The following is a 27,405-nucleotide window of genomic DNA, read 5'->3' on the forward strand; positions in this document are numbered from 1 at the left end:
CACACACACACACACACACACACACACACACACACACACACACACACGTCAAATAAATGAAAACCAAATTCACCCCACCAAGTCTACCCATTTCTTTTAGAGTTTTGAATTCTATCACAAATCATAGGTTGTTTTTTTTTTTTTTTTTTTTTTTTTTTTTTTTTTTTTTTTTTTTTTTTCTTTTTTTTTTTTTTTTTTTTTTTTTTTTTTTTTTTTTTTTTTTTTTTTCCTTTCTTTTTTTCTTTTCAGACAGGGTCTCTTTACATAGCTCTGGCTCTCCTGGAACTATGTAGGCCAGGCTGGCCTCTAACTCAGAGATCCACCTGCCTCTGCCTCCAAGTGCTGGGGTTAAAGACAAGAAATGCTACTCCCAGTGAATTATGGTATTATATATGCAGATCCATTATGTATATGGTATTATATATGGACAAATTAATATTTTAAAGTTAGAGAACCAGGGTTTTCACTAGATAATAAGTACTTTGCCTTTTTGTCCTTAAACTGTGAGGGTGTTTTTGCTAGCCCACAATATTTAAGAGACAGTGATTGCTGAGAAGCTAGCATAATCCCCTTTACATTGCTGAGAAGAAACTGTTTAAAGTCTACAATAAAAAAAAAATACTGGTCAGAGGGTTGAGGTGGTGTACGCCTTTAATTCCAGCACTTGGGAGGCAGAGGCAGATGGATCTCTATGAGTACAAAGTCAGCCTGGTCTATAGGGCGAGCTCCAGGACAGCCAAGGGTGACACAGTGAAACCTTGTCTTGAAAAAACCTAAAAGCAAATAAAAGGCAAGCAAACAAACACAATACTAGTTCTAGAAATTGTTATCATTTGTTGAATAAAGTTTCACTTTTTTTTTTTTTTTCCATTCCCCACTTTTGAAGCACAGCCTGTAATGTCTTCAAGCGCCTCTGTATTCTTGGATGGGATTGAGCAGGGGAGGTCGTGGTTTTGGAAGCCGGCTTTTGAATTCTGGGGAGTCTTATTCATGGGTTTGTCGGGCCTTCTATATTGTTATCCAAAGGCTGACCTAAAGGTGGCTGACAAAGCGCGGACTGGGTCACCTCGTAAAGGCTACTTCGGGTTTGGGCTTGTCACCCCGAGAAGAACAAAGGCGGCCCTGGGAGGGGGTCTAGCCTGGAGGACTCGAGGTTAACGAGGCCTAGCCGAGGGAGAGTCTTCCCTTTCTCTCTTTTAGGCGGAGACAGGACATTAGGTATCGAATCCTGAGGGCTGTAACAGGCCCTGAGCTGGGCGAGGGAGCGGGCGGTCGAGGGGCAAGGCAGGTCAAACCAGGGGGCGGGACGTCTAAGACCTAACATTCCAGATTCTCCGAGAAAGGGTTCCCAGGCTCCCCAGAAAAGGCGAAGCCACCGCGCTGAGAGGGACTTGGGAGAAACTGCCTCACCTCTTCTTTCTCTTCAAGCTGATGGATCCAGTTGTTATGTCTCGTTGCTGGGTAACCTTTTTTTTTTTTTTTTTTTAACTACGGCAACCGGGAAGGACAAGGGGAAGGCCTTGAGCGAAAAGTTTCGCGTACCAAAGGCTCGAGGGTGGGGCCGGCTCTGTAGACCCTCCCACTCCCCGCCCACCACGCACAGACCACGCCCCGCGCCTGTTGGCTCTTCCTGAATGCACCGAGTTGACCAGGACCTCTGCAAGCATGGTTTCCTTGGGGCTGTGTGGGCTTGTGCTGCTCCTAATCGTGCGAGCCAGCAGAAGTGCAGGTGAGGTGTCACGGCCCTGCCGGCTCCTTGCCTTTAAGATCCTTTTCAGGATCTTGGCCTGCGTCCGCCCTAAAGGTTTGAGTCAGAACCGATCTTTTCCTACCTAGGCCTGGTGTGAAGGTATTGCTGCGCCCTCATCCCCGCTGCTGCCTTTATCGACCGAGGTTCTTCGCTTGCAGCATAGGAGCCAGAGGGAGACTTCAGTTGGGGGAGGCTCCAATGTGCCCAGACTGAAGCCTTTGGGGGAGCTCAGGGAGAAGGGGGCGAAGCTAGTTAGATAATATTTGGAAACAGGTGACTGAGTCATCCAAAATACTTCAGCACCTGCCCCCTCAGTGGTGCCCTTGGGGAGGGCTTCTATGAGGATGGGGTGCCCTGAGGGAATTGAATTTTACTAGTTTAAGTGGTTATTAGGGCTAAGAAATGCAGCCCCCTCACTAGCTTAGAATAATTTAAGTTTCAGTTCTGATTTCTGATGCAGCTTAGAGATGTTAGTGGAGGGTAGAGACTCATCACACTGGGGAGGGTCCTGACTCACACTGACCATTGTGCAGTGCTTGTCATCTGACTACCCTTGGCTGGACATTGTCCCTCAGCGTGGAGATACCAAAAGATAGGAATCTATCCATTCAAAGTAAAGTGTTAATCCTGCAACCACCCACACCTTTCCTTCTTTGGATCACTGAAAGAGTGGACCCTAAAGACTGTCAAGAAATGCAGTTTGAGTGGTTGGGAATATAGCTCAGTGGTAGAGCTCTTGGCTAGAGTGCTAGGAATTGGGCTTCCTTCGCCACAGCAAATAAAAGAAATGAAAGTCGAAGTGAGAGGAAATGGGTATGTATGATTGAGTTCTATTCAAGCAGCAGACAGGCAGCTGCCCATTAGTGGGTTTTCAGTTTCAAAGCTAGTACACTGTACTGGCCATTTCCCCTTCTCTCAACCCTCTCATGATCTTTGGAATCTGTCATAGGAGGTGGGGAGAAGGTAAAGACAGTAAAGTCACTGTTTTCTTAGCGTTTCTCTTAAGGGCTGTCAAATTGAATACCACTGTTTTATTTCTTTTGGGTCCTATTGTGACCTTGAAGAGCACTTGACAGTATTCATTCATCCAGGCTCCAGATTTATCTCTCTTAGTTCTTCCTTGCATATCCTCATGCCTTTCCTTTAGCATTGTCCTTTTGCTCGTCTTTGTAATGTAATAATAAGTTACTTTTGATAGTGGAAGAACCTATAAACTCACCACCTAGCCTGAGAACTATAACGTTGTGACTTTTATTGAGACTGCCAGGGAAGTCCTTAGTACATCTGCTGGGTTCCCATTAGAAGGAACCACTATCCCCACTGTTTTTGTTAATCTACTTATAATGATGGCTTCTCCCCGACAGCACTTCTTCTTGCTTTCCACTTCAATTCCCAAATGAAGGGAAAAAAATCCAGCATCTTAAAAAAATTCATGTTTGGATATGCCTGGGGTTTGAGATAGGTGTTTCTTTTTTGTTCGGTATTGCTCAGTTCCTCCATGTGTTTTGCTGTCTATTCTTCTCACAGTGTGAACTTTTTAAGTGTAGGGTATATAATTTTTCTTTGCATTATCATCACAATCTAAATGGAACAAAAAGAAAATTAAAATACTATTGGAATTAGATGACACAGATTCTAATTCTGTCATAAACTACCTTCTGATGCCAGTCAAAGACATTGCTGTCTCTAGTATCTTAAGGACCTCATCCCATGAGGAAGCTCCTAATAGATTGTAAGATCCTGGCAGCAAGAACTTTTATCTACTATTGGTATTATTTTTTTCTTCCACTCTTAGAGTCTCAATGTGTAAAACACTGCCTGGTACACTGTAGGTATAAATAAAGAGATACTTCTTGAACTTATGGATGTTCTAATTATTCTTTAAAAATTGCTTAATCTATTTGTGTCCTAGTCCCTTGATGGTTAGTGTAGTTAGGTTATATCTCTTGATCAGTAAGTAAAACAATTATACTTTTATTATAAAGATATTTCTACCTGTAAAATTCTTTTGCTCATCATAAATCTATTCACAGAGAGGTTCTATAAATGTGTGTTGGCAAACACAGACTGGCTTGAAAAGGCATTTCCCAGCCCATGGACTCCAATATGGAAGCAACATTTTCTTCACTCCATTCCTTTAACTCCAGTCCTTTCTCTACTTAGCTTTTATTTATGCATTTGCTTTTTGGCTTTTGTTCTGCATCTACCCAAGACAGGGCCCTCCCACACATATGCCTCCCGGTTTCCTCAGCAGGCTGCCAACCTGCTTATGCAATTCTGGGATGTTGTGGTCCCAGAGTATTTTGCTCATGGTACAGGCATCTTGAGCTTGTTAAGCCTTCTGGATGATATCTGACTGTCATGTAGGCTTCCTAATCAAACTAGAGTGAGAAAGAGAGCTGAGGATTCTTAGGATTAGTCTGTTACTGAAAGAGGAGTATTAACAGGCCACCAAGCTTGTGAGGGGACCTCTGTTAGCTCTGCCACCCTGTTAAGTACAGCCTAAGGGAGCTTCCAGGGAGGAAAATGTCAGCCTTGTTAATTCTAATTCTCTTCCCTGCCTATCACTTTTATTAAAATACACACACACACACACACACACACACACACACACACACACAATCTACCCCAAACGAAAACCCCCTGAAGTTTATAAATTATTTTCTTTGGATGATTAAAAAAAAACAAAAAACAAAACATCTCCCCTGTTGAGACAAATTGGGATGTAAGTTTTATGATTTTTTTTTTTTTTCTGGTTAAATTTCGTGAGCTCACTGGGATCATTTGGATAAATGCTTGTTATTTAAAAAGTACTCAGATATAGGCTATGAGTTAAAAATAGACATGATCTCGTTAAAGTAAATTCTTATTCAGTCTTGTTAGTGACTCTTAGCCCAGAATCCAATATGCAAGTATGCCTCCTCTTTTCTTTGCTGTGAAATGGTGACAAGACCTTCTCTCAGAGATTTTAACCTTCTGTCTCTCTATGATCTTATTTTTGTCTCCTGATTTATCTTTCTGAGCTTACCTGGAAAGAAAGGCTTGTCACAGTCACAAGTGTGGTGTACTGGGCCATCAAAACCCAAAACCGAAAAACCAAACAACAAGATAAACAATAGCAGCAAAACCCAAGAGAAAAGATTTGCAGGGATGTGGCATTGCTAGGATGGAAAGGAGATAAAGATGGGCACACCATTAGAGGAGATGTGTTGGAGTCAGGTGATGCTCTTCTGTTTCCTCTTAGCTACTAGGTGTGGGCACAGTGATGGAGAGGTAGGGAAGGAAGTGGTTTATTTTTTTTATAAGCACCATCTGTGAGGTGCACAGAAGGTTCATTTTAGTGATTTGAGGGAGGAATGTTATGTTCCAAGTTTTAGAACAAAGGTCGGGTGTTGACCAAGAACTATGAAGGGGAGAGAAAGAGAATATGTATTTTAGTTGTTGCCCTGGGTTCTAAGTTTTCCTTAATGGTCATGTTCTGCTGTGATACAAATTGTTGGAAACTGTTCTTAATACGTTGCTTATTTAATTTGGAGCAACAAGACCTAAGATTAAAAGGCTTGAGTAGACTCATTCTTTTGTATAGGGACTGTATATTACTTTCTGTTTTACTAGATCCACTTGATGCTGAATCTCCCTGATGATGTTTTCCTAAGTGTTCGCTAACTTTTTTAGGTATTGGTTTTCGCTTTGCTTCGTACATTGATAATTACATGGTGCTGCAGAAGGAGCCTGCAGGGGCGGTGATCTGGGGCTTTGGTACACCTGGGGCCACAGTGATAGTGACCTTGGGCCGAGGTCAGGAAACCATCATGAAGAAAGTGACCAGTGTGAAAGGTAAGACAGCCCATTCTCTGCGCAGTTATTGTCTTCTTCCGCCACCTGCTGGATTGTCTGAAAATGAATGCTTATGGCTCCAGCTCAAGCTGTCAGTCCGTCCATCCATCCATCCATCCATCCATCCATCCATCCATACCTCCATCCATCCATCCTTAAGGGTTATTTGAGTATTTACTATGTGGAGAGACACTGAAGATACCACAAATGGTAACAAGGCTCAAAGTCCCTATGGCCAAGGAGCTCATTGAACAGAACAAATTATGTAGTAGTAGTTGGATGAACACATAAAATGTCTGTGGAGTTCCAAGAGATACAGAAGAGAAACAGCTACCTCAGTCCAGTAGCTATGGGAAAGTTGCCACAGAAGATAGTAGATGGGCTGAACCATACATGCAAGAGAGGCAAACAGTCTGGAGGCTAGAGGGATGGCTCTCTTACATGTACAGTCCTCTAGCAGAGGACCTGGGTTCAGTTTCCAGCACTCACATTGAGCGACTCATAACTCCTTGTAACTCCAGCTCCAGGGGATCTGATGCCCTCTTCTGGTTACTCTGGGCACCCGCATGTACACACACACACACACACACACACACACACACACACACACACATTTTGAAAAAGTCTTACCATTTTAAAAAAGAGAGCCAGTTTAGAGATCTGGCAAAGAACTTTGACATTTTAGTTTACTGTCTGGATTCTGATTCTTTCATTTCTGGGTATGTAATTTGGACATACTATTAAATTATTAAATTGTTTTCTATTTATAAAGTAGAGGTGGTACTGATTCTTAATGGAGTATTATGAGGAATAAATGAGCAAATGCATATGAAGTAGTTGGAACAGTATTTGGCACATTAACTGGAGAGGTCATTATTGTTGCTACTACTGCTACAATTATTTATTTTATTCAGTTATTAAAATATTTATTGCGTACCTACTGTGTGCCAGATAGGTACTGGTGATAACGTGATGAGCGAAACAGATGTAGCCTCTCCGTTACTGAAGCCTAAAGGCTAAGGGAGGAGGCAGGGAAATGAAGAACCCTTATGGTTACGTGAAATATGTACCACAATAAGGAAGGGCAGTGTGCGTGTGTGTGTGTGTGTGTGTGTGTGTGAGCTTAGCAAGGTAATGGTTTTTACACTGGTCTTGAAAGAGGAGGCACAAATAAAGTAGAGGGAACATCCTGGATACAGAGATGGGTATAAGTACGTGTGTAGCACTGGAGAACTGCCATGGAGCTAGGTTGGTCTGCCACCAGGCTGAGTGACTGGTGGTGGACCATAGGAGATGGGACAGTATGGAGGCTTGTTTATCTCTGCTAAAGCATTCAAAAGCTGGATCTGTAGATTTTAAGCAATAAAAGTGTATGAGCAGATTGATAGGACTTGGCAGTCATCAGATAGGGTAGGTGGAGCTGTTAGTAGGTGCCTATGATATGCAGACACACACGATAAAGGCTTGACCTGAGAGTACGGCTGTGAGGATGAAGGTTCAGAGTGAGAATAAAGGGGTCCTTTTCCAGAAGAGATAAAGATGGATATGTGCTGGGAACCAAACGCAGGTCCTCTACGAGAGCAGTGTGCCCTCTTAACAGTTGAGCCATTGCTCCAGCCCGTTGTCATTTGTGAGATATTGAAGTTCTTCACTTTCAGTGAAGAACTCTGAAACTACCTGTGTTTCCTGCCTAGTCTCTAATGCCTTTTTTTTTCCCCCCATGAGGATTATATTGAGCTTCTGGTCCTTCTACCTCTATTTCCTAAAGGGTGGGATCATAGGCCCTTAGGGAACTACCACGCCTAATTTATGCTGTGCTGGGGACTGAACCAGGGGCTTTGTGCATGATAGGCAAGTGCCCTATCAACTGAACTATATCCCTAGTCTGCTTTTTGAAAGCATGTACAATAATGAGTTCAATTATTGACATTTTATACATATGTATCATTGTATTTTGCTCATATTCACTGCCCTACCATCCTCCACTCCTGCTTCTCACTGCTTATCCCCTTTCGCCTTACAGTCCATTCTGATCTCATATCTCACATAAACATATGTAGATTTAATGTATTATGTTACATACATATTTATTTAAATCTCGATTATTTGTTATAGGAAATGTGATATTTGTCCTTCACCAGCTGTCTTATTTTGCTTAATAGGCTTTTCAACTTTATTCATTTTCTTACAAATGATGTAATTTCCTTTGTTATGTCTGAATGAAAATCCATTGTTTGTGTTACATAACATATTTTTTCACATTTTCTTCTTCATTTATTGATGGGCATCTAGGCCCTGATTTGTTATCTTGGCTGTTGTGAACAGTGCCTCAGTAAACATAGATATATAAGTATCTCTAGGATATGCTGATATATCTTTTTCTGTTTTTTTTTTTTTTTTTAATACGTGAGGTTCTTTTTATTGTAAATTACAAGCTGCAGCTTGGGCTCACATCCCCACCGCTGAAGCGGTGTGAGCCGAGCACCTTGTTTTTGGTTTTGAGATATGGTTTCCCTGTGTAGCTCCGGCTGCTCTTGACTGAATGCTTTTGTAGATCAGGCTGGCATCATATTAATTTTCTTAGATGTTTAGTCAGTTTATATTCCCATTGATAGTAAATAAGGTTCTCCTTCCCCATATCTTTACCAACGTTTGTTATTTGTTTGTTATCAGTCAGCCATTCTGACTGAGATGCCATAGATTTTCCTCCTTCTCCCCTATATAATATAACCAAGTCTCAAGAGGGACATTTCACCTCACCTTTGTTGTAGAAGTATTGGTTGAAAGCAAGTCACAGATTCTGATGTTGTGAAGGGCTGAGGATAATACAAGGCTGTAACTTTAGAACCCACCCTAAGGTGTGTCTGACACAACATGCTGTGGTTCATGTAATTTTCGTAAGCAGTTTTACTGACATAAAGTGTTCATGCTTTATTTTGTTCTTATTTGGACGTGGTAGAGTTGAATTTTAAGCCCTGGAATAAATGTGGGTCATAAGGGATGATTTAGGCACCTTCAAGCCACATTTAAAAGCCACAGGATCATGTCACAGGTGATGAAGAGTCAGGGTTCTAGATGGAGAAGTGAAGAGAGCTGTTTTTTGTAGCCCCAAGTTTTCCTTTTAGGAAGATAAAGGCCATGGATACTCCCTCCCCTTCTTGGTATTGGTCACAATAACCTTAAAAATAATTAACATTTGATGTGATTAATAAAAAAAGCAAAAAAAAAAAAACTTTATGACTAATCATGTCTCTACACAAATTATTTTTATTTTGTCCTTGTGACTGTGGTTTTCATTTTGAGGCTGGAGTTAACAGGAGAAGATGGAGAGAAAAGGGAGATAGACAGTTTTTTTCATATGTCTTTGGTTTTAATATGCAGATCAACAGTCAGGGGAAGCCTGTTACATGTGAAAACATAAAGCTCTAGTCAATTTACATGGCTTTCTTATCAGTGTAGCCCAGGATTGGAGTTTATTTTTGTTATTTGCTTGATGGAGTGTTTGGCAAAATGTATACAGGCTAAGTAGCTATCTAATGATAAGAGGAGATTAATCTTCCTAGATGGTAGAAGAAAGAATGTAAGAAAGCAGAGGTTTAGCCAGGCGTGGTGGTGCATGCCTGTAATCCTTGCACTTGGGGAAGCAGAGGCAGGCAGATCTCTGTGAGTTAGAGGCCAGCCTGGTCAACACTACATGAAGAAACCCTGCCTTGGAAAACAGAGAGAGAGAGAGAGAGAGAGAGAGAGAGAGAGAGAGAGAGAGAGAGGAGGGAGAGCAAAGGTAGAATTTTGTATGCAGTGACACTGAAAACTTAGAGAAACATAGACCAGGACTGACAAGAGAGGTAACAGGTAGCAAAGTGACTATTTTTCATAAGGCAGGACCAGAACAGCTGTGGCTGAGAAGGCCAAGAACTAGCAGAAAGCCCATTAGATGTTGGATAAATTCAGTGAGGGTGAGCTTTATGGATGGGGGTTCAGATTTACCGTTGGGACTCATCCAGACTTGATGGGTTAGCATACTTTCTAAAAGCTCGTAAGTGCCCTATGGCATGCTCCCTGTCAACCAACCTGTTTTAGACCAACAGTATGAGGACTAGTCAACTCTCCACCCTTGCCCTTGCTCTGAGACATCTCAGGTGCTGCACTCCTTCCTACAGAGAGTATACACACAGGAGCAGAGCCTATAGTTTGAGTCTGTGTGCCCATCGGTAAATTCTCTGCAGTGCATTAAGCTTCCCCTGCTTTATGGCATTGTATCAGGGCTTACTTTTCTTAAATGGGAGAGGAAACATGCTAGAAATAAAAAGATCTTAGGCTAGTTATCCAAAAAGGAGGCTTTTTGAGAAGTTGAAGGCAAATTTTCTCTGGTATGAAAGATGTTGAAATCAAGGCTCATTCTCCAGGTCCAGTTTTCCTCAGGTTCTAGGCCCTACCAGAAGCTCATTCATTTTCTGGCTGTAGTGAGATGGTGGTGCTGTTTTTTCCAATTTCCCTTCCTGTCTTTTTTTTTTTTTTTTGTCTTAGGGTTTTTTTGCTGTGGAGAGACAGCATGATCACAGCAGCTCTTATAAAGAAAAACATTTAACTGAGGCCGGCTTACAGATTCAGAGGTTCAGTCCATTGTCATCATGGCAGGAAGCATGGTGGCATGCAGGCAGACACGGTGCTGGAGAAGGAGCTAGGAGTTCTTTATCTGGATTGCATGGCAGAAGGAAGAGACGCTGAGCCTGGTTGAGCATTTGAACCCCCCAAATCTCACCCCCCCCCATCCCCAGGGACACAATTCCTCCAACAAGGCCATGCATACTCCACACCTTCTAGTGCTTCTCTGTAAGCATTCAAATATATTAGTGTATGGGGGCCAGTCTTATCCAAACCACCATAGACATTAACACTTGTTGGAAGTGTGGGAAGAGGAGTCTTTGTTACCGGCCATGTGTGTTGAAAAAGCTAAAGGAAAATACCTAATTAATAGCTCTGAACACGTTGGACGGTGGCAGAAGGCTAAGCAATAGTCCTGTGTTAGGTTTTCAGGCAGTTGACCTCATCAGCAGACGTGAGCAGGGCAGAGCTTCCGTGAGGTGTGTCAGTGCAGGAAGCCTGGAAAGACCTTGGCAAGCCTGTATTAGGACAGATTGGAACGTCTGCCTGTTCAGAAGTGTGAGCCATACGGAGCATATCACACCTGTGCCACACAATCTGTACTAGCTGCCCACTGTTTCCAAAACAGTGATTTTTCTGCTTTAGGTTGAATGATGCATTTTATAGCCGATGCCTGGCTATTGGTCAGAGGAATACAATAGTGAGCACATGGTCCTGGGCCTAGCTGACCTCCTGGAGGCAGAGCAGCAAGCTCAGCTGGTCCTGCTCTTCAGAGGAACCAAACACTTAGACATTTCCTCGAGGACTCCAAGCAGCCTTTAAGGCTTCAGTTTTTACTAATTTCCCAGTGTGCATCTAGACATGTCCTGCCTCTGCTTGCCGGCTAGAAAGGACCTTGGACAGTATCTAGCATAGAGTAGGCACTTGGATGGTATTCTGTAATTATTTCTTCTCATAGGTTAGGGCGATGACTTTACAGTGCTCTGCTTCCTGGACTCCCCCATTCTTTCCATTGGATTTAGATTAATCTGATGGCAACTGATAAGTCAGTCCACGTTTGACCTTTTTGTGTTAAAATATTGTTTTCTCTGCCTTTTCTATGTGCCTACTTCACTGCTCTACCTTTTTTTTTTTTTTTTTTTTTAATATTTTCTGGTTCCCTTTTTGCATAGTTTTGCCATTTGGAAGACATTTTCCTTAAATCTCTGAGTCTGATATTGACAGCAGTGATCCGGTGACTGGGAAGAAGGGCAGTGGGAGCTGTGGTTTCCAGGAAGCAACCTACGGATTTCTAAAATAGGGTCATTTCCTTAGTGCAGTACACAAACCTCAAAGCCTTGTATGTCACTCTGAAATAACCGATTGGGCAAGTTAAAATCTCTCTTAACTTCCACAGAGATTAATTCATATGCTCCCCACTGTTGATGTGTTAATGCCTGTTAGCAACTCAGGAGGAGGTGTGATGGATGGCGAGGGAGATCCTGCATAGTGAAGGGAAGATTCCGATTAGAAACGATCTTCTTAGCCTGTGCTCTCATTTGATTGGGTAATTGCAAGTTAGTTTGGGGTGCTGTGTAAATCAGAAGGATTAGATTATGGTAATATTGACAGTTGGATAGTGTAATGAGAATTTCTTCTTTCTTTCTTTGTTTTAACCGCTTTTGAATTTTAATCTATGTGTATATTTGTCTCTCCTCATTTAGGATTATACCTGGGTAACTAACTTTTCTTGTAAATGCCTCAGTTAAAAATAAGAAAGGATTGGTACAGATTAAGCATAACAAGGCTGCTGCTTTCAACAGCTCTGTCCTCCTTGCCTGGAATTTGGCCAATCTTTATAGCATTGAATACACTTGTCACAGAGCCTGAGCTTAGCCACGGATGAAGTGTGCTTGGTGTTTAGCTTCATGGTTGGCTGATTAATCCCTTGGAGTCTGTTGTTGTTTCAGCGTCCTCCAACACCTGGATGGTGGTACTGGATCCTATGAAGCCCGGGGGACCTTTTGAAGTGATGGCACAACAGACTTTGGGGATAATGACTTTTACCCTGAGAGTTCATGATGTCTTATTTGGAGATGTCTGGCTCTGCAGTGGGCAGAGTAACATGCAGATGACCGTTTTACAGGTAATGGAGAGTCTCAGCTGATAATAAATGTTGTTAATGGAGGAAGAGGAAAAAGAAATGGAGAAGGAAAAAAGAGTGCCATGGGAAAGGAAGGCATTTTTGGTTTACTAACTACTTATCAAGTACAAGATCTAGTCTGAGTTCTTTCATATTAAATAATTTGCTTTACAACCTAAAGAAGTAAGCTATTGATTTAATTGGTAGTTATTGATTGGCAATAATTGTGTTTTTACTTACTTTACTCCCTGAAGAGGTTACAGGTTACTGCTGTTCCTAGCTCCATCCGCCAAACTGAATTTTTGTTTTAGCTGATTTATCTTTTTTTGCTTTTCTGACTATCCATTTCTCTGTTTTTGAGAAATATTTTAGTTTGAAGTTTAGGGATCTGTACAACCAAGGCATGCTTTCTTTTCAATTCTCTCTTTGATAAAAGTATAAACTAGATGGGGGAGGGGATGGCTCAGCATTTAAGAGCACTGGCTGTTCTACCAAAGGATGCTCAATTCCTAGCATCCACGTGGCAGCTTACGCCTGTCTGTAACTCCAGCTCCAGGAGATCCAAAAACAAACATGCAGGCAAAACACCAACGCACAGAAAACAAAAATAAATTATTTATGAAAGCATAAACTAGAATGCTTTTATATGCTTTATGACTTTTTGTTTTGTTTCTATAGATTTTATTCTTTCTTAGTTTCATTATTCCTTTTAAGAAAAACCTACTATTAAACAATGCTAATAAAAAGATTGACATATATTTCATTTTATCCATGTTTTCTAATTAAAAAGTCCAAATTTTGTATACAAATCTTTCTAATTTTTGAGCTCTTACTTCCTGCCTTAATACATGGAAGTATTTTGAATTGAAATGCCTGTTAAGCTGAACTTGGCCTAGACCTTGTTGGCAAGTTTGAGTGGACACAGTTTTGAGGTTTTATCATGATAGGATGCATAGTTTTGTGCAGAAGTGGAATTGCTGTTAACTCATTAGAGAAAGCACTGCTTTCCTTCATGTTTTAATTGTGCGTCTGTGTTTTCACAGAAAGGCCTGGGCCAGATCTGTTTGTATCTATATAGTAACTTTCTCAAAAGCAGACTATGCCAAGGGATCCCATCCCATTTTCTGTCAGGCTAAGTCACATCTTGATTGCTAAGCGTAAACACATTCTTTCTGCCTGCAATTTTCTCTTGAGCATCTTCTGAATTAAGTCAGGGCTGAGAGCTCTGATATGGAGGGGGACAGAAAAGAGATTCCATCTGAAATATATGTGTTAGTTCTCCTCTCTCTCTGTTTCTCTCCTTCTCTCAACGAAGCACTTAGTTTGCAAGGCAGCATTTTAGGTGCTGATAGTACCAAAAGCCACATTTTCAGTCTTTTAACAGTTTGCAGAACCTTATTTTTTTGATAGGAAGAATTCACCCCCCCCCCTTATGCTTTTGCTCCTTTCCCTGTACAGATTCCCAGCACACATAAGCACACGCAGTGGCTGTCTCTTTTTCCTTTCCTTCCTCCATGTGCCTTTTTGAGGAGGTAAGACTCTCACTATAACCTACCCCTCTGCACATTCAAAGAAGGAAATGGCAGATTGTATGCCCATCTTGTTGTTAGGGGAAAGTGGAATTTTAAAGCGGTGTGTTATTTATAACACCAAGTGAGATGTTTATAAATGGAGAAAAGTCTAAATGTTCATCTGCCACCTCAGGGTAGGTCTCAAGACTCAGTTATTTCTAGTGAGGCTCAGGAAAAGATGGCCAATATCAGACACGAAGTCCAAGTGTTTCCAGTCACTCGGCACTGCGTTCTTTCTTATTTTACATATGGAGAAATTAATATCCAGAAGAGAGGGATGGGTACCATCCCAGCAGCAGGCTCTGAGAAGTGTGGTGGGTGGCTTATTTACAGTTACTATCTCAGCCTTAGAACTATTTAGTAGAAGGTGAGACAAGGTGCAAAATCTGCAGATTCTTCTGTTAATTACTGAGTTGCTAGATGTCTGACCATCACTGTGTAAGTGTGGGCATGCACACATGTTTACATTTACACACGTTTATGCACACACACACACACACACACACACACACACACACACACACGCACACACGCACACACACACATTCTTGTTCCCCCTTGCAGACCCCATGCTAAGATCCTCTGAGGGAAATAGATTCTTGACTTGTCTTCATTAATTCAAAACTGTGGTATAAAGGTTACAAAATGAACACTGGTGAGCAGCTGCCTTGATGGGGAATGGTCTGGTCCCTTGGGAGACAGCGGTGCTCTCCCTCAGCCCAGGCAGCGCTAATGACTTCAAATACCTTGGTATTCATTTACATCCTCATTTAAATACTTGGTAGGGAAATAATTACACTGAGGTGTTTGATGAGATGAAATCTGATCTCAGCAGATGGAGTAAGGCTTCCCTTTCATCAGCAGGGAAACCAAGTGTCATTTAAATGAAAATCTTCCTGGAATCTCTTTATTCCTAAATTTGCTGCCACTATCCCGGAGGAAATGCTTCCATCAAAAAGGCAGTGGCACTGGGAAAGGGAGCCAATTTCAGACGTAATTGCCATCAGGTACAGCAGGAATTTTCCCCACCCCCATTTTTGTCAACACCCGGCCCTCCAGTTCTGGCAAAAGTGAGAAAAGATGGAAGCCTTCCAGCTAATGTTTTGGATCCAGTTCCATGTGCTGGTAACAATACAGGAGGATGCCAGGTACCCTGACTCCACTGTCCTGGCAGTACTCAGGCAGACTTAGGGTTGGGGCTGAAAGGCAAGTAGCATGTTCTCCCATCCTTCCTCTCCAAGCTGATGTCTCATTTTTATGAGCTGCTTGCATTCCCAGGCAGTGCGGAAGCTAGTGTGGGTGGAGAGGATGAAAGCAGCTTCATCCACTGTTACCATGGAAGCAACATACGATGCTTCGTGCTCAGTGCAGAGCTGAATTTCAAAGGAGGTGACTTTACAGGTACTTACTGATGAAAAATAATTTCCCTGCCAGAGTACACTGTGAGCACGTCAACTTGCTTCTCTTTACCATCCATTTCCCATTAAACCTGCCAGGAAAGATCCTGAAGACAGATCAGGATTTCCAGTGGAATTTTCCTGAGACCACATGTGATCTCTGTCCAGAGTATGTGGACCTTGACTGGCTAGAGTTGCTGCCACCCAGAAGGTGCATCAGGCTATTGCTCCCACTGTGACCCTTAAGAGTGATTTCATTTGTATCTGGTTATGCTGTTGGCTATAGCCAGCACAGTGGTCAAGTCAAAGGCGATGCCAGGGGCAGCATATTTCAATGAAATGCTGTGGGGTGCCCTGGCTGCTTATCTGTTCTCCTCTTCTCTTGTTCTGTGGTTTGGAAGGCCAGCTGTATCCTCTGAGGTGGGTGGCAGGGAAAGCAAGACAGCTGCATTCTCTGTGGCTGGAGGCCAATGGAAAGTACCCTTGCCTCCTGTGCCTTGCTGGGTGGCAGCCGGACTCAGCTGGAGAGCCTGTTTCCTGAGGCGAATGGTAACTGGGCTTCTTGATGATCCTGTTGGTCCTTTGTGTAGGGAAGCTGGACTGCTTTGGGGATAGAGAGGACTTAAGAGAAAACGTGTATCCAAATATAAAGGCAAATCAAGATACTGCCCATCTATTCCTTTTTAAAATAAAGAAAACAACAACACAACAACTCAGCAACGACAACCCAATCAGTAACCCAACAGCAATGCAAGAAACCAAGAGGAAAGGAAATGGTGGCGCTCCTAAGCTCATAGTGGAATGAGGCTTAAAGGCCTCAAGAGTAAGTCACACAGCATGGTGCACACATTTTTGCCCAGAATAACCCCAGACCACTGTGTCATGAGGGCATGTGAAGTGCTTTGGGGAAATGTGCTGTCTTTGGACAGACATGTTTCTTTCTTTAGTTTCGTGGGACTGTCGGGAACCTTCCTCTGAGCACCACTTTTCAGATTACCTCAGTTGCCAACCTTTTCCTTGATGACTGCTTGCCAGGACTGAGGTGAGAATAGCTAGTTGCTATGTTTCTCAGGTGTGTTTCTTTGTAATCTCTTGGATGGTATGTAGATTACATAAGTCATGGTCTTTTTATGTTGCCTCCACTGACGCTCCCTAAACACCATTGTTAAAAGAAGTTGATTTTTAATGCTTTATGTTATCAGGTACCAGTCAGGAGAGGAACAAGCCTTTCGTTTTGGATTAAAGTAATTTATAGGCTGGGAGGTATAGCTTAGTGGTTAAAGGTTTACGTAGCATGTAGTAGGCTCTAGGTCCAGTCCCCAGAACCATGGGGGAAAAAGATGATAATGTAGTTCATAGGTTCTTTAGCCTCATCCCTATACAGTTCTTCTTGTCTAGTATAGGCCTGCTGTGGCAGATCATAGGTTTCATTGTTTGTGAACTGTATTCTAGAACGTGATTCATCTCATCGCCTCTGTTGGACAGAAACACCTGGATGCCGGTGTTTCAGTTTAGCTCATGACTGATTTCGTTTATTCTCAGCACATTCAAGTTTCAGAAGTAACTCAGTGGATTGGAAGATGTGTTTGCTAAGAGGCTGCAAGCCAGTTTACCAGCAATCAAGTTAATTGACCCTCTGATTTTTTCCTCCAGGTCTTTAACGCCTCGAAGGAGTTGTCTGACACCTCTGCCTACCAGTCTGTGCGTATCTTCTCTGTTTCCCTCACCCAGGCGGAGGAGGAGCTGGAGGACCTGGATGAGGTTGATCTGTCATGGTCTAAGCCTACTGCAGGTACCTGTGTGCCGCAGGGTCCACATCTCTAGGGAGTGGGTTAGTGACTCAGGTAAAACCCTCCCAGTTTGCTTCTGCTTCATTACGAAACTATCCTCTTACTCATATTGGGTTTTCATTCTATTCCTGATGATCACTGCCTTCCCGTGTCTGCTTCTCCCCTTGAGGTGTCCAGGTTCTTTGGTTACCCAGGCTGGAGTAGGAGGGATGAAGCTTAGCTGGGTTGGGTGGGTGCATGAGAAATAGCCTTTTCAGGAGACAGCTTTAGTAAGACAGCTTGTTTAATTGGGGGGAAACAAAGGCTATTTAAATCTTTGGGGAGTGGGTAGAGGCTTTTGGGGTGAGTGTATGTCATTGACTGGGGCCAAGGTGCTGGGAATGCCTTATGTGCACGAAGAGTACCTATTCCAGGTGCTGGCTGGACATGACCTTATAAGGAGAGAGGAAGTTTAACCTGTAACCTGGCTGCCAGGCTATGTGACCACCTCAAGGGTGGCAGAGGTGGGGTCTATAAGGCTCTGTGTGCCGGCACTTGCAGGCCCAGGGAAGGGAGTTTGGGGTTTGGACTCAACTCGACCTCACTCTTGCTCCAGGCATGGCTTCCCAGCCCCGGAGATCAAGGTTACTTGTTTCTTCTCAAGAATCTACCCTGAGTAGCTAGGTGAGGTAGTGCATGCCTTTAATCCCAGCACTCAGGGAGGCAGAGGTAGGTGGACTGCTGTGAGTTTAAGGTCAGCCTGGTCTACAGAGCGAGTCTAGGACAGCCAGGGCTACACAGAAAAGCCCGGTCTTGCAGAAGAAGGAGGAGAAGGGGGGAAGAAGAGGAAGAGGAAGGAGAAGAGGAGGAGGAGGAGGAGGAGGAGGAGGAGAAGGAGGAGGAGGAGGAGGAGGAGGAGCCACCCTGAATCTTCTCCGACTGTGTTCAGGAAATGGCTCTTCCTTTTACTTTAGAACAGTATTGATACTGTTCAACATGAGGTGGCCAGAGTCTTCCCCCATCACGGTCATCCTCTGTACCCCCACTCCTTTGCCTGTGTCTGAGGACTACTCACTGATGTCCCTTCACAGTGAATTCAGATCTGCTCCAGCTTCCTCCAGGGCCCTCTGTCATCTCTCGGCATTTATTCTCCCCTTTCTTGCCATTCAACACAGAATCTTTATTTCATGTCCCTGCCTCCTTTGTGGCAGACCCTGCATTAGTCCCAGGACACAGAGACAAGGGTTTGGTCTTGTTCTTTATTTTCACAAAATAAGACAAAGCCAAATACAATGAACACCCTTCTAAGGAAGCTTTATCGCTTTCCATTGCTTTCCACTTTGTAGAGTGTCTTTTGTTTTCATTCTTTTCATTGCCTCCACATGTTTCACTTTGTTTTATTTATTTATCTTTTTTCTAGACAGAGTTTTTCTGTATAGTTATGGCTGTTCTGGAATTTGCTCTGTCCACTAGGCTGGGCTTGAACTCAGAGATCCACCTGCCTGCCTCTGCCTCCTGAGTGCTAGGTTTAAAAGGGATTAAAGGCTTGTGCCACCACCATCCAGCAAACATGGTTCACTGTTTAGGTAAATGCTTGCAATGTAAGCACTAGGACCTGAGTTCGGAACCCCAGCACTCGCTTAAAAGGCAGATGTGGCAGCATGTGTTTGTAATTTCCTCCCTGGAATGGCAGAGACAAAGTGATCTATGGGGCTCACTGGCCAGCTAGCCTAGCTGAATAAATAAGTTTCAGATGTAATGAAGTACCATCTCAAATGAATGAATGAATGAATGAATGAATGAATGGGTAAATAAATAAGGTAGATGGTGATTGAGGAAGACACCTGACATTTGACCTCTGGCTTCCACATATGCACACATACATACCTGAACATCTTGACATATATGTGCACATACACACACACACTTCACTTACCAATAAACACATTTTTGTCTATCTTCTGGCCTCCTAACCTCTTTTTGTCCTTCTTAGTTACCTTTCTCCTCTGCCTCTTAGTCCACCTTTAGCTGGCTACTCACAGCCACTTAACCCTAGCAAACATGTATTTGCTTTGATTATATCGTAGACATTAGAGATACAGGTATGAATAAGATGAAGTCCCTGCCTTCAGTAACTAAAACTATGTGGAAAGAGAAGTACTGCTATATTTCTGTGAGACACCACGACCAGGCAACTTATAGAAGAAGACATAATTGGGAACTGGCTTACAGCTTCAGAAGGTTAGTCCATTATCATCGTGGCGTGGAATGTGGCAGCAGGCAGACAGGCATGGTATTGAAGACATAGCTGAGAGCTACATCTTGATTTGTAGGCATGTAGGCAGGAGAGAGAGAGAGAGAGAGAGAGAGAGAGAGAGAGAGAAGAGAGAGAGAATGGGCCTCACATGGACTTTTGAGACCTCCAAGTCCAATCATAGTGACACACATTCTCCAACAAGGCCATAACTCCTAATCTTTGCCAGACAGTTCAACTAACTGTTGACTAAACATTCAAATATATGAGCCTATGGGGCCCAGTCTCATTCAGACAACCACAGAAGGAAACACTGAACAGCTTATTACAGGAAGTGATTTGTTGGTGCTGTGCAGAGAGGGGAGGAATTCAGTCTAAGTCAGGCTTTTTATGATCTTCACTTCATTTAATATTTTTTCTTTGTTGTTAACTCCAGCTAAAACTTGTTTGTATCTCTCAAGACACTGTATCTTGCTATTTTTTGTTTAGCTAATCACTTGACTTACTCATTAAGCTTTAGAATTTATGAGGAGAGATTTTTTTATGTCTCTCTCATTGCTGTATCTCAACTGTTGTGTCATTCTTGACATATAGGAAATGCTCCATCATTTCTAATTCGCCCAAAATTGATTTTCTCCTATTTCACTATGAGTTTTTGGGTTTGGCTCCTTTTCAGAACCAACCATGTGCCTCATGTATAGTAGGTTTTTACTTAGTACTGATTCAAATCTGTCCTGTCACTGTGTATTTCTCTGCGGAAAAGATTCTCCTTAGGGGAGCTTTGGAAGCCATGCTTCCTTCTGGGTTGTATCTTGTCCTTATTTTCCTTTTGAAGGTCCTAGAAGAGCTCAGGGTCTGGCTCAATTCCTCTGACAGCTCCTGTTTCTATCTCTCTGCTTTCCTCCTGTTTTTTTTTTTTTTTTTTTTTCCTTTAACAATTTTTCTGCACCGGAACCTTGGGCCATGGGAATTTCACTTACATGTCCGCGGTGTGCTGGCTCTTTGGGCGCTACCTGTATGATACTCTGCACTATCCCATTGGGCTGGTCTCCTCCAGTTGGGGTGGGACACCCATTGAGGTCTGGTCATCTAGAAGGTCACTGAAAGCCTGCGGAGTTCCTGATGTAAGGAATGAAAGAGTTCCTCAGCCTTCGAGAGAGCCTGTGAGGAAGGAATGTAGCAGTGAGGAGTCCTCCTGTCCTCCCAGGAGGTAAGTGCTAACTGTCCACACTTGTCCTGAGTGGACAGAGTTTATTCATGTACAGGGCAAGTGTTGTCTGGGAGGAAGTTCAGAGCCGCTCACAGTTGTTTAACTCACTAACAGCAGTAGCTATGCTTGCTGGCGGCTTCCTATGGAGGGGACTGCTCTAGGCGGCTTCCTATGGAGGGGACTGCTCTAGGGTCGCCACCTGCGCCACTTCACTTCCTTCTCAAACGCCTCCTTAAAGTGTGGGTGCCGCTAATGTTCCACAGCCAAAGACACCGAGTCCCAGAGAGGATCAGGAAGTGGCTCCATGGACAGGACTAGTAAGGAGACCAGTCTAGTTCCCACACCGGGGCTCCTCCCAAGCCACTGTGCTCTTTCCTCAAGAGTGAACTGCCAGCCGAGAAGAATGAACATGCAAATATGGATTTTAAAATGTTAGCGTGCTGAGTATGAAAGCCCGCTTGGGAAAAGCTGGATGGGAAGAATATTTGAGGAGAGAAAGAACTAGTTAGAAAAATAAACAAACAAAAACTCTAATACTGTATTCAAATGGAGGTGAACGGTATGTTATGTACCCTATTTTTGTGAGCACTATCTCATTCACTCTGGGAAGGCTTCCTGGAGGAGGAGGGCTTTGCTCTTAGTACAGTTTGGATATTTGCATTAAGGTTTGCCTGGATGTGGGTGGGGTGGCGACATTAAGTTTGGACAAAGAGAATGGCCTTTAAGAGTAGGAGGGAGAGCTGTATCCAGCATGTGGTGGGGGGTTTTAAAGCTCGGTCCTTCCGATCTCCAAGGAGTGGGAGCGAAAACACGAATGGTGTGGAAAAGTGGGAATTTTCATCTACAGCTACTGCAAAGATAAATGCATGTATGTATTCCACAGAGAAATTTGGGACCATGTCCAAAATTGAAATAAGTTCTTTTTGACTCAGTAATGTCATTGCTGGGAACTTATCATGCAAAAACAACTAGGCGTGTAGGCAATGGTTTAGCTATATGGAAAATAATGATGGCACTCCTCCCAAAGAGCAGCACATTTAAGCTAGTCAGAGTATCTATTGTGTGGTACTTAGCTGAGTTTATTGCCTGTAAATCAGCCCTCCCTCTGACTTTAGTAAACTTACCTGGAGAGTGGCATAGCCCACTGTAGCCTTCCACAGAACTGATTGGCACCCTTCCCCTCTGAAAAACCTTGAGGTAAAATTACAAGACTGTTCCCCTGTTTTCAAGTGAAATGCAGTGGCTTGGACTGCCTCTGTGCTGTTTTCACATGAGGTTTGTCTAAGTGAACCCAGGTAGGCTGACTGTCTTGTGATCTGGTGACCTTGTTCATCTTGCTAATTTCAGGTTCACTCCGCCTGAGTTTATGGCTGGACCTACAACACACTCTGTCCTCTGGAATGCCATGATCCATCCACTTCGAAACATGACTTTGAGAGGGGTGGTGTGGTACCAGGGTAAGCCTGCCCTTCCTCCACGTGTCAGTTAGCTTTTGCAGTGTAACAAAGAGCCCCAAGGAGTTAATGGCTTCAAAACCCAGGGAGTTTATATATTTATTTATTTAGCCCCCTCTTCTCTGGGTTAGCACCGTGCTTCTCCCCTCTGTGCTGCGTCAGCTGGTTTCACCTAGGGTCTCTTGTCCTTGGCTATCTGCTAAGTTACCTGGTGGCCGGAGGATCTAAGATGGCCTGTCTTTCATTTCCATTGACTGGGGACAGTGTGCTGGACGTTGTGATTCTCAGGTGGCCTGCTGTTTAGCAGACCAGCTCACACTTGTGTTCCATTTCCATTGTAGTCACAATGAGTTCCAGGAACACCTAGAGAGAGCCAAGCCCAAAGCTGAGGCTCTTCGGAAGCTTCCGCTTACATTGTGCCTGCTGATGCCTTTGGCCATCAGCCTGCGAACGGAAGGCTGCTACCTCAGGGCATGGATGGCAGAGAGGAAGAATGTAGGCCATTTTACAAATCCACACCAAACTCTCGTCCCGATTTTGTTGACTCTTTTAGGAGAGGCTAATGCGAATTACAACAGGGACCTGTACGCGTGCACATTCCCTGCGCTCATTGCGGACTGGCGCCAGACCTTCCACTATGGCTCCCAGGGGCAGACGGAGCGTTTCTTCCCATTTGGATTTGTCCAGGTATGTGTGCAGAGGAAGGATTCATGAGCGTGTGTGGAGGGCGTGTGTTGTGTGGATCTCCGTATAGGAATTTGCATTCCCACTTTTGTCCTCACAGTGTGTGCCAGCTCCAAGCTGTATATAACCCTTAATTCATGTGAATTTGTGATTAAACCTTCAAAAATGTTAATAAACAACTAATATTTCTTATTATTTCTTATTACACTCTATTTTCACTGGAAAAAAATTAAAAGGCAAAGCATACACTCAAAAAAAAAATCACCCCCCCAAATCCCAGCTACCACCACCATAAAGCCAAAACTATTGAGAATTCAAGAAAAAAAAAAAAATCAGACTTCTGTTTGTGTATAGTTGCTGTTTCTCTTCATATCATATTGTAAGCATTTTTCATGCTGATAAATATTATTCAACATGATTTGCCATGATTACAGAGTATTCTGAAATGTGGATGCATTGTAACATATTTAAATGAGTTCTAATGGATGGCTACTAAGTGGTTTTCATTATTTTGCTCTTACAAACTATGGCATGTTATTTTCCTGACAGCAGATTTCTTGTGGCTTAATTATGGCTATCAGATAAATTCCCAGAATTAAAACTGCTAGGTCAAAAGATACACCCCAAAGGCTTTGTCCACATCCCCATTTCTTGTTAAAATTATGAATTTGTATAAATTTGTACCTTTAGCAACCGTGTGTAAGAATGTAGACTGTCCCTTGCTGAGCAGGGTTGTGCATTTCTAGGCTGGCTAGAATTTACCATATTCTCTGTCTTCCAGGGATCATACATGCCCTTTGTTTGAAATAATTTTTCTTTCTTACACTTTCCTACCTGGATCTTAGGGAAATATTTGTGACTATTCAGTCCTTTGTCCAGATAATGCATTTTCTTTCTTAAAAGGAAGAAACACATGGGCCAAGTTCAAAATTATGTCTATGATCTATCTAAAGTCTAGACTTTTAGCTATGTGGTAGGTCTGGCCTTTTTGGAATAGGAAATTACACAACTAAGGTGTTCGGAAAAGAAGGTACCACCTGTGACGCGCAAAGAAGCTTTCTTCTCGTTACTCTTCTGTCTCTTGTACCTCTTTCTTTTAAAACCGTACTCCTTAAGGAGCCTTGTGTGTGTGTGTGTGTGTGTGTGTGTGGTGTGTGTGCTTATGTGTAAACCATTTAGAAGTCAGAGAACAAGCGTAGTCCTCACCTTCCGCCTTGTTTAAGACAGGCTCTCCTTGCTTCCGCTGCCAGTACCAGGCACGCTGGTCCACAGATTCTGGAGGACTTTCCTGTCTTTGCTTCCCAGCTTGTTGCAGAAATGCTGGGGTCACAGATATGTGCTACTCAGCCTGCTTTTATGTAGGTTTTTGGATCTGAACTGAGTTCTTCATGCTCCTGTGGCCAATGCTTACCCAGTGTCATCTCCCCTGGCCACTCTCCCTGTTTTTGAGAAAGGATTTTTATTGACTTTCTTTCACCAACATGACTTTCACCAACATGATTATTTTCTTTTTTATATTTATATCCAGTTCTGAATTTCTCTCTCTTTCTCTCATTTAGACTGTGAACTGGTTGTTTGAAGGCGACTATGTAATTCAAATGAAAAAATATAAGCTGGGCACAGTGGCACACACCTGTAATCCCAGCACTCAGGGAGGATGGATCTCTGTGAGTATGGCCAGCCTGGACTCCAACGTGAGTCCAGGACAGCCAAAGCTTTACAAGAGAAACCCTGTTCCGAAAAACTGGAGAAAAAAAAAAGCACTGGATACTTATAAACGTGGCATCTGGTCTTTTCTTTTAAATTTTTATAGTTTGTAGAAGCCTCTTACCTTTTGGCCATCACCAACACAAATATGATGGTGACTTGCAGTATTATCATATGGATTCATAGAAGTCTGTGTAGTCAAAGGGAAATGCCCAATGTGACAACCAAACCTAGTGGTTCAGGGCCAGGTCTAAGATTCCAACTCCTGTGGTTTTGAACAAACATCTTTCCTATCTTAAGTATCAAATGACCTTGTCTGTGTAAGAACATGCTGGATGTTGGCATTCATTACTGTCTGCAAGGTCAGGATATCTGAAGGGATAGCATCTTGTTAGGAAAGATGACCTGTGCTGTCTGAAATAATGCAATGGGGAGAGCACAGTGAGCGACCAGAGCTGGTCTCTGTGTTCCTGGGAGAGAGGGCTGGAAACATGAGGGAAGGAAGATCTGGAGGCCGGGGTTATAAAAGGGACCTTGGAGGAACAGATTGGCAACTTCACTGTTTTTTGTAACATCTTTTGAATGTGACTGGTTTTGGGAGTTTTTTTGGTATCGGTTGTATCTACACTAGCCTCCATATTTGTAAGAAGCACTGCAGGAGATTGAACCATGCTTTGCTGTACTTCTTTGTGGGAAAACAAGCATTTCATTTGGGTGTGGAGTATGTGGGTGCCCCCATGTGGCCAGTGTGCAGTAGTGTCGTCAGTGAAACTGGACAGTTGAGGGAATTCTCAGCCAACTGCCCTGTTGGGGAAAGGCCTTTGGCCAGAGGGCTGATTATAGCATGTCTGCGTGCCAAGCTTTCCGTAGGCTGTTTCCAGTGTCTTTGTGGCTTTGTTCCCATTGTGACATTGGCTGGTGAATATGACTCCATTTACAGTCCTTGCATTGAAAGGACACACATCATTAGATGTGTGTGTGTGTGTGTGTGTGTGTGTGTGTTGTGTGTGTGTACATGAATGTGGAAAGCCAGAGGACAACCTTGGGTATAGTTCCTCAGGTTCTGTCCATCAGTTTTTTTGTTTTTGTTTTTTTTTTTTTTTGTTTTGTTTTGTTTTGTTTTGTTTTTTGAGATCAAGTCTCTCATCAGTCTGGAGCACTGTCTCTGCTTTTACAGTGATGGGATTGTATAGTCTGGTGATCAAGCTTTCCATGCAAGCCTTTTATTAGGCTGAACTGTGTTCTCAGACTTATTCTTTTAGTTTTTATGAGATTCTGGTGTGAAGCACAGTTTGTCATTTCCTATGTTAAGACAGATTTGCATAGCAGAATCTTAACAAGAGAACTAGAATGTTCCTTTAATTCTGTGCCACAGTCAAGGCTCTTGCTTGTCACTGTTTCAGCCTTTCAGTCTTTCTATGTTTTCCTGATGTCCCACTTGCCACTCACGAAGCAGAAAACATCCTTAAAGTTTCATCAGGCCACGTGTGTAGGAATAATGTCAGTTTTTTTCTGGGCATGTGATGAGTAAGACTGGCTAGAACAGTCTGTAGAATACAGCTCTCCGATGGAGTCAGACATTTTGAAGTAGAGTCACATGACAATTTGGATGTTGGCCAGGGTGTGGTTTGTGTGTGTGTGTGTGTGGGGGGGGATAGGTTGATGTCTTTCATTGGCTGTAACTAAGGCTGAGAATAAGATGTTGTCTAAATCCAAGAACAGGGTACTGTAAGTACCAGAAAACTAAGAAAGAAATAGCAGGAACATTTGTGTCACCGTAGTGGTAAGGCTTTTTCTTTCTTTTAATTTGATCTTTTTCGTATATTAGGTTTCATTGGGACATTTTCTGCATGTACATAAGCAATTTGGTCATATTCCCTCCATTACTCACTCTTGTCCCCCTCCCATTTCTGCTTATCTTCATCCTCTTTCCAGGTAGCTCCTCTTCTGTTCTCATGTCTTGTGTGTGTGCGCGCGCACATGTGTGAGTGTGTGCGTCTGTGTTCCAATGCAGAATCATGGGTGAAGGTTTGTTTACAGGAGCATGGATACCTTACCAGTAGCTACATCACTGGAGGAAATGTCTCTCTGTGTCTCCTCAACAGTTAACTGCATATACATCCTAGAGGGGAGTGGTAGGGACTTGATGAGCCCCTTCTCTTTTCATGACAGAGTATTGGCAAGCCTAGTCTTGTATAGCTCGTATGCAGAGCATCACAGCTGTTGTGAATTCCAGTGTAATAGCTCTGTTATATCCAGAAGTTAGTGGTCCATTCTTCTAAAGGTATACCCTTCCTTTGACTCTTACATTCTTTTCTCCCCTTCTTCCTTAATACTCCCTGACCTTTGGAGGGATTCATTTAGGCATCAAATTTATGGCTCGGCATTCAACACTCATTGTTCTCAGTTCTTTGAGTAGGCAAAGTATCTTCCATATATTTATTTTTTATTTCACAATTCCCATGGTGTGATGTGAGCCTGGGCACAGATGGCTTAGCTGCATCCTCTGCTTTGGGTTACAGTAATGGTGTCTGGTGGCAGAGATGGAGTCTCCTCGGAGACTTGGGGTTCTCATCTAAGCTCCCATGATTGTTGGCAAAATTAATTTCTGTAGGAAATTAATTTTTTTTATGGCAGATTCGTGAAGGGCAGCAGTGCCAGTCCATGGCTCCAAACCTCTGAAAGCCACCCCTGATTGGTCAGGCTCACCAAGATTCCCTCCCTTTTTGTGATTGTGCAGTCAGTTGTTTGGCGACATTACATCTGAAATGCATTCTTTGCCATGTGACAGCATGTAATCATAGGAATAACATTCCATTACCATAGTCTGTTGGTTAGAAGCAAGCTACAATGGCTATAATATCATATAATGATATGGGTCAGTGTGTGTCATCCTAGGATTCTTCCTAGCATGCTTCAATATCCACATAGCTTACGCTCTCACATTGTTGTCTTTGTTCAGCCTCAGAACTCTTATACATAAATATATACTATATATATATATATATATATATATATATATATATATATATATATATATATATA

The 27,405-nt window shown here is 42.9% G+C and overlaps 2 protein-coding genes across 3 annotated transcripts in view; one reads left to right on the forward strand and one right to left on the reverse strand.

The window, feature by feature from the left end:
- The window catches only part of Spa17 (sperm autoantigenic protein 17), an 11,380-nt gene extending 9,907 nt beyond the window's left edge, over window positions 1-1,473 (reverse strand). Inside the window, exon 1 of the mRNA XM_055622178.1 lies at window positions 1,411-1,473. The gene's annotated coding sequence lies outside the window, so the exon portion shown is untranslated. The remainder of the gene's footprint in view (window positions 1-1,410) is intronic.
- Window positions 1,474-1,625: 152 nt separating this feature from the next.
- Window positions 1,626-27,405, forward strand: part of Siae (sialic acid acetylesterase) — a 35,844-nt gene continuing 10,064 nt past the window's right edge. The window contains exons 1-8 of one of the 2 annotated variants that reach the window (XM_055621734.1): window positions 1,626-1,729; window positions 5,426-5,587; window positions 12,142-12,317; window positions 16,936-17,074; window positions 19,139-19,292; window positions 20,399-20,515; window positions 21,863-21,972; window positions 22,523-22,656. In XM_055621734.1, coding sequence (XP_055477709.1) covers window positions 1,666-1,729; window positions 5,426-5,587; window positions 12,142-12,317; window positions 16,936-17,074; window positions 19,139-19,292; window positions 20,399-20,515; window positions 21,863-21,972; window positions 22,523-22,656 — 1,056 coding nt within the window. In that variant the 5' untranslated portion in view covers window positions 1,626-1,665. Of the gene's footprint in view, window positions 1,730-5,425; window positions 5,588-12,141; window positions 12,318-16,935; window positions 17,079-19,138; window positions 19,293-20,260; window positions 20,516-21,862; window positions 21,973-22,522; window positions 22,657-27,405 lie in introns of both variants that reach the window. The other variant, XM_055621735.1, reaches the window with a different exon arrangement.

This window comes from Psammomys obesus, unplaced genomic scaffold (assembly GCF_907164565.1).
Source record: "Psammomys obesus unplaced genomic scaffold, mPsaObe1.curated_primary_1811, whole genome shotgun sequence".
NCBI classification, from domain to species: Eukaryota; Metazoa; Chordata; class Mammalia; order Rodentia; family Muridae; genus Psammomys; species Psammomys obesus.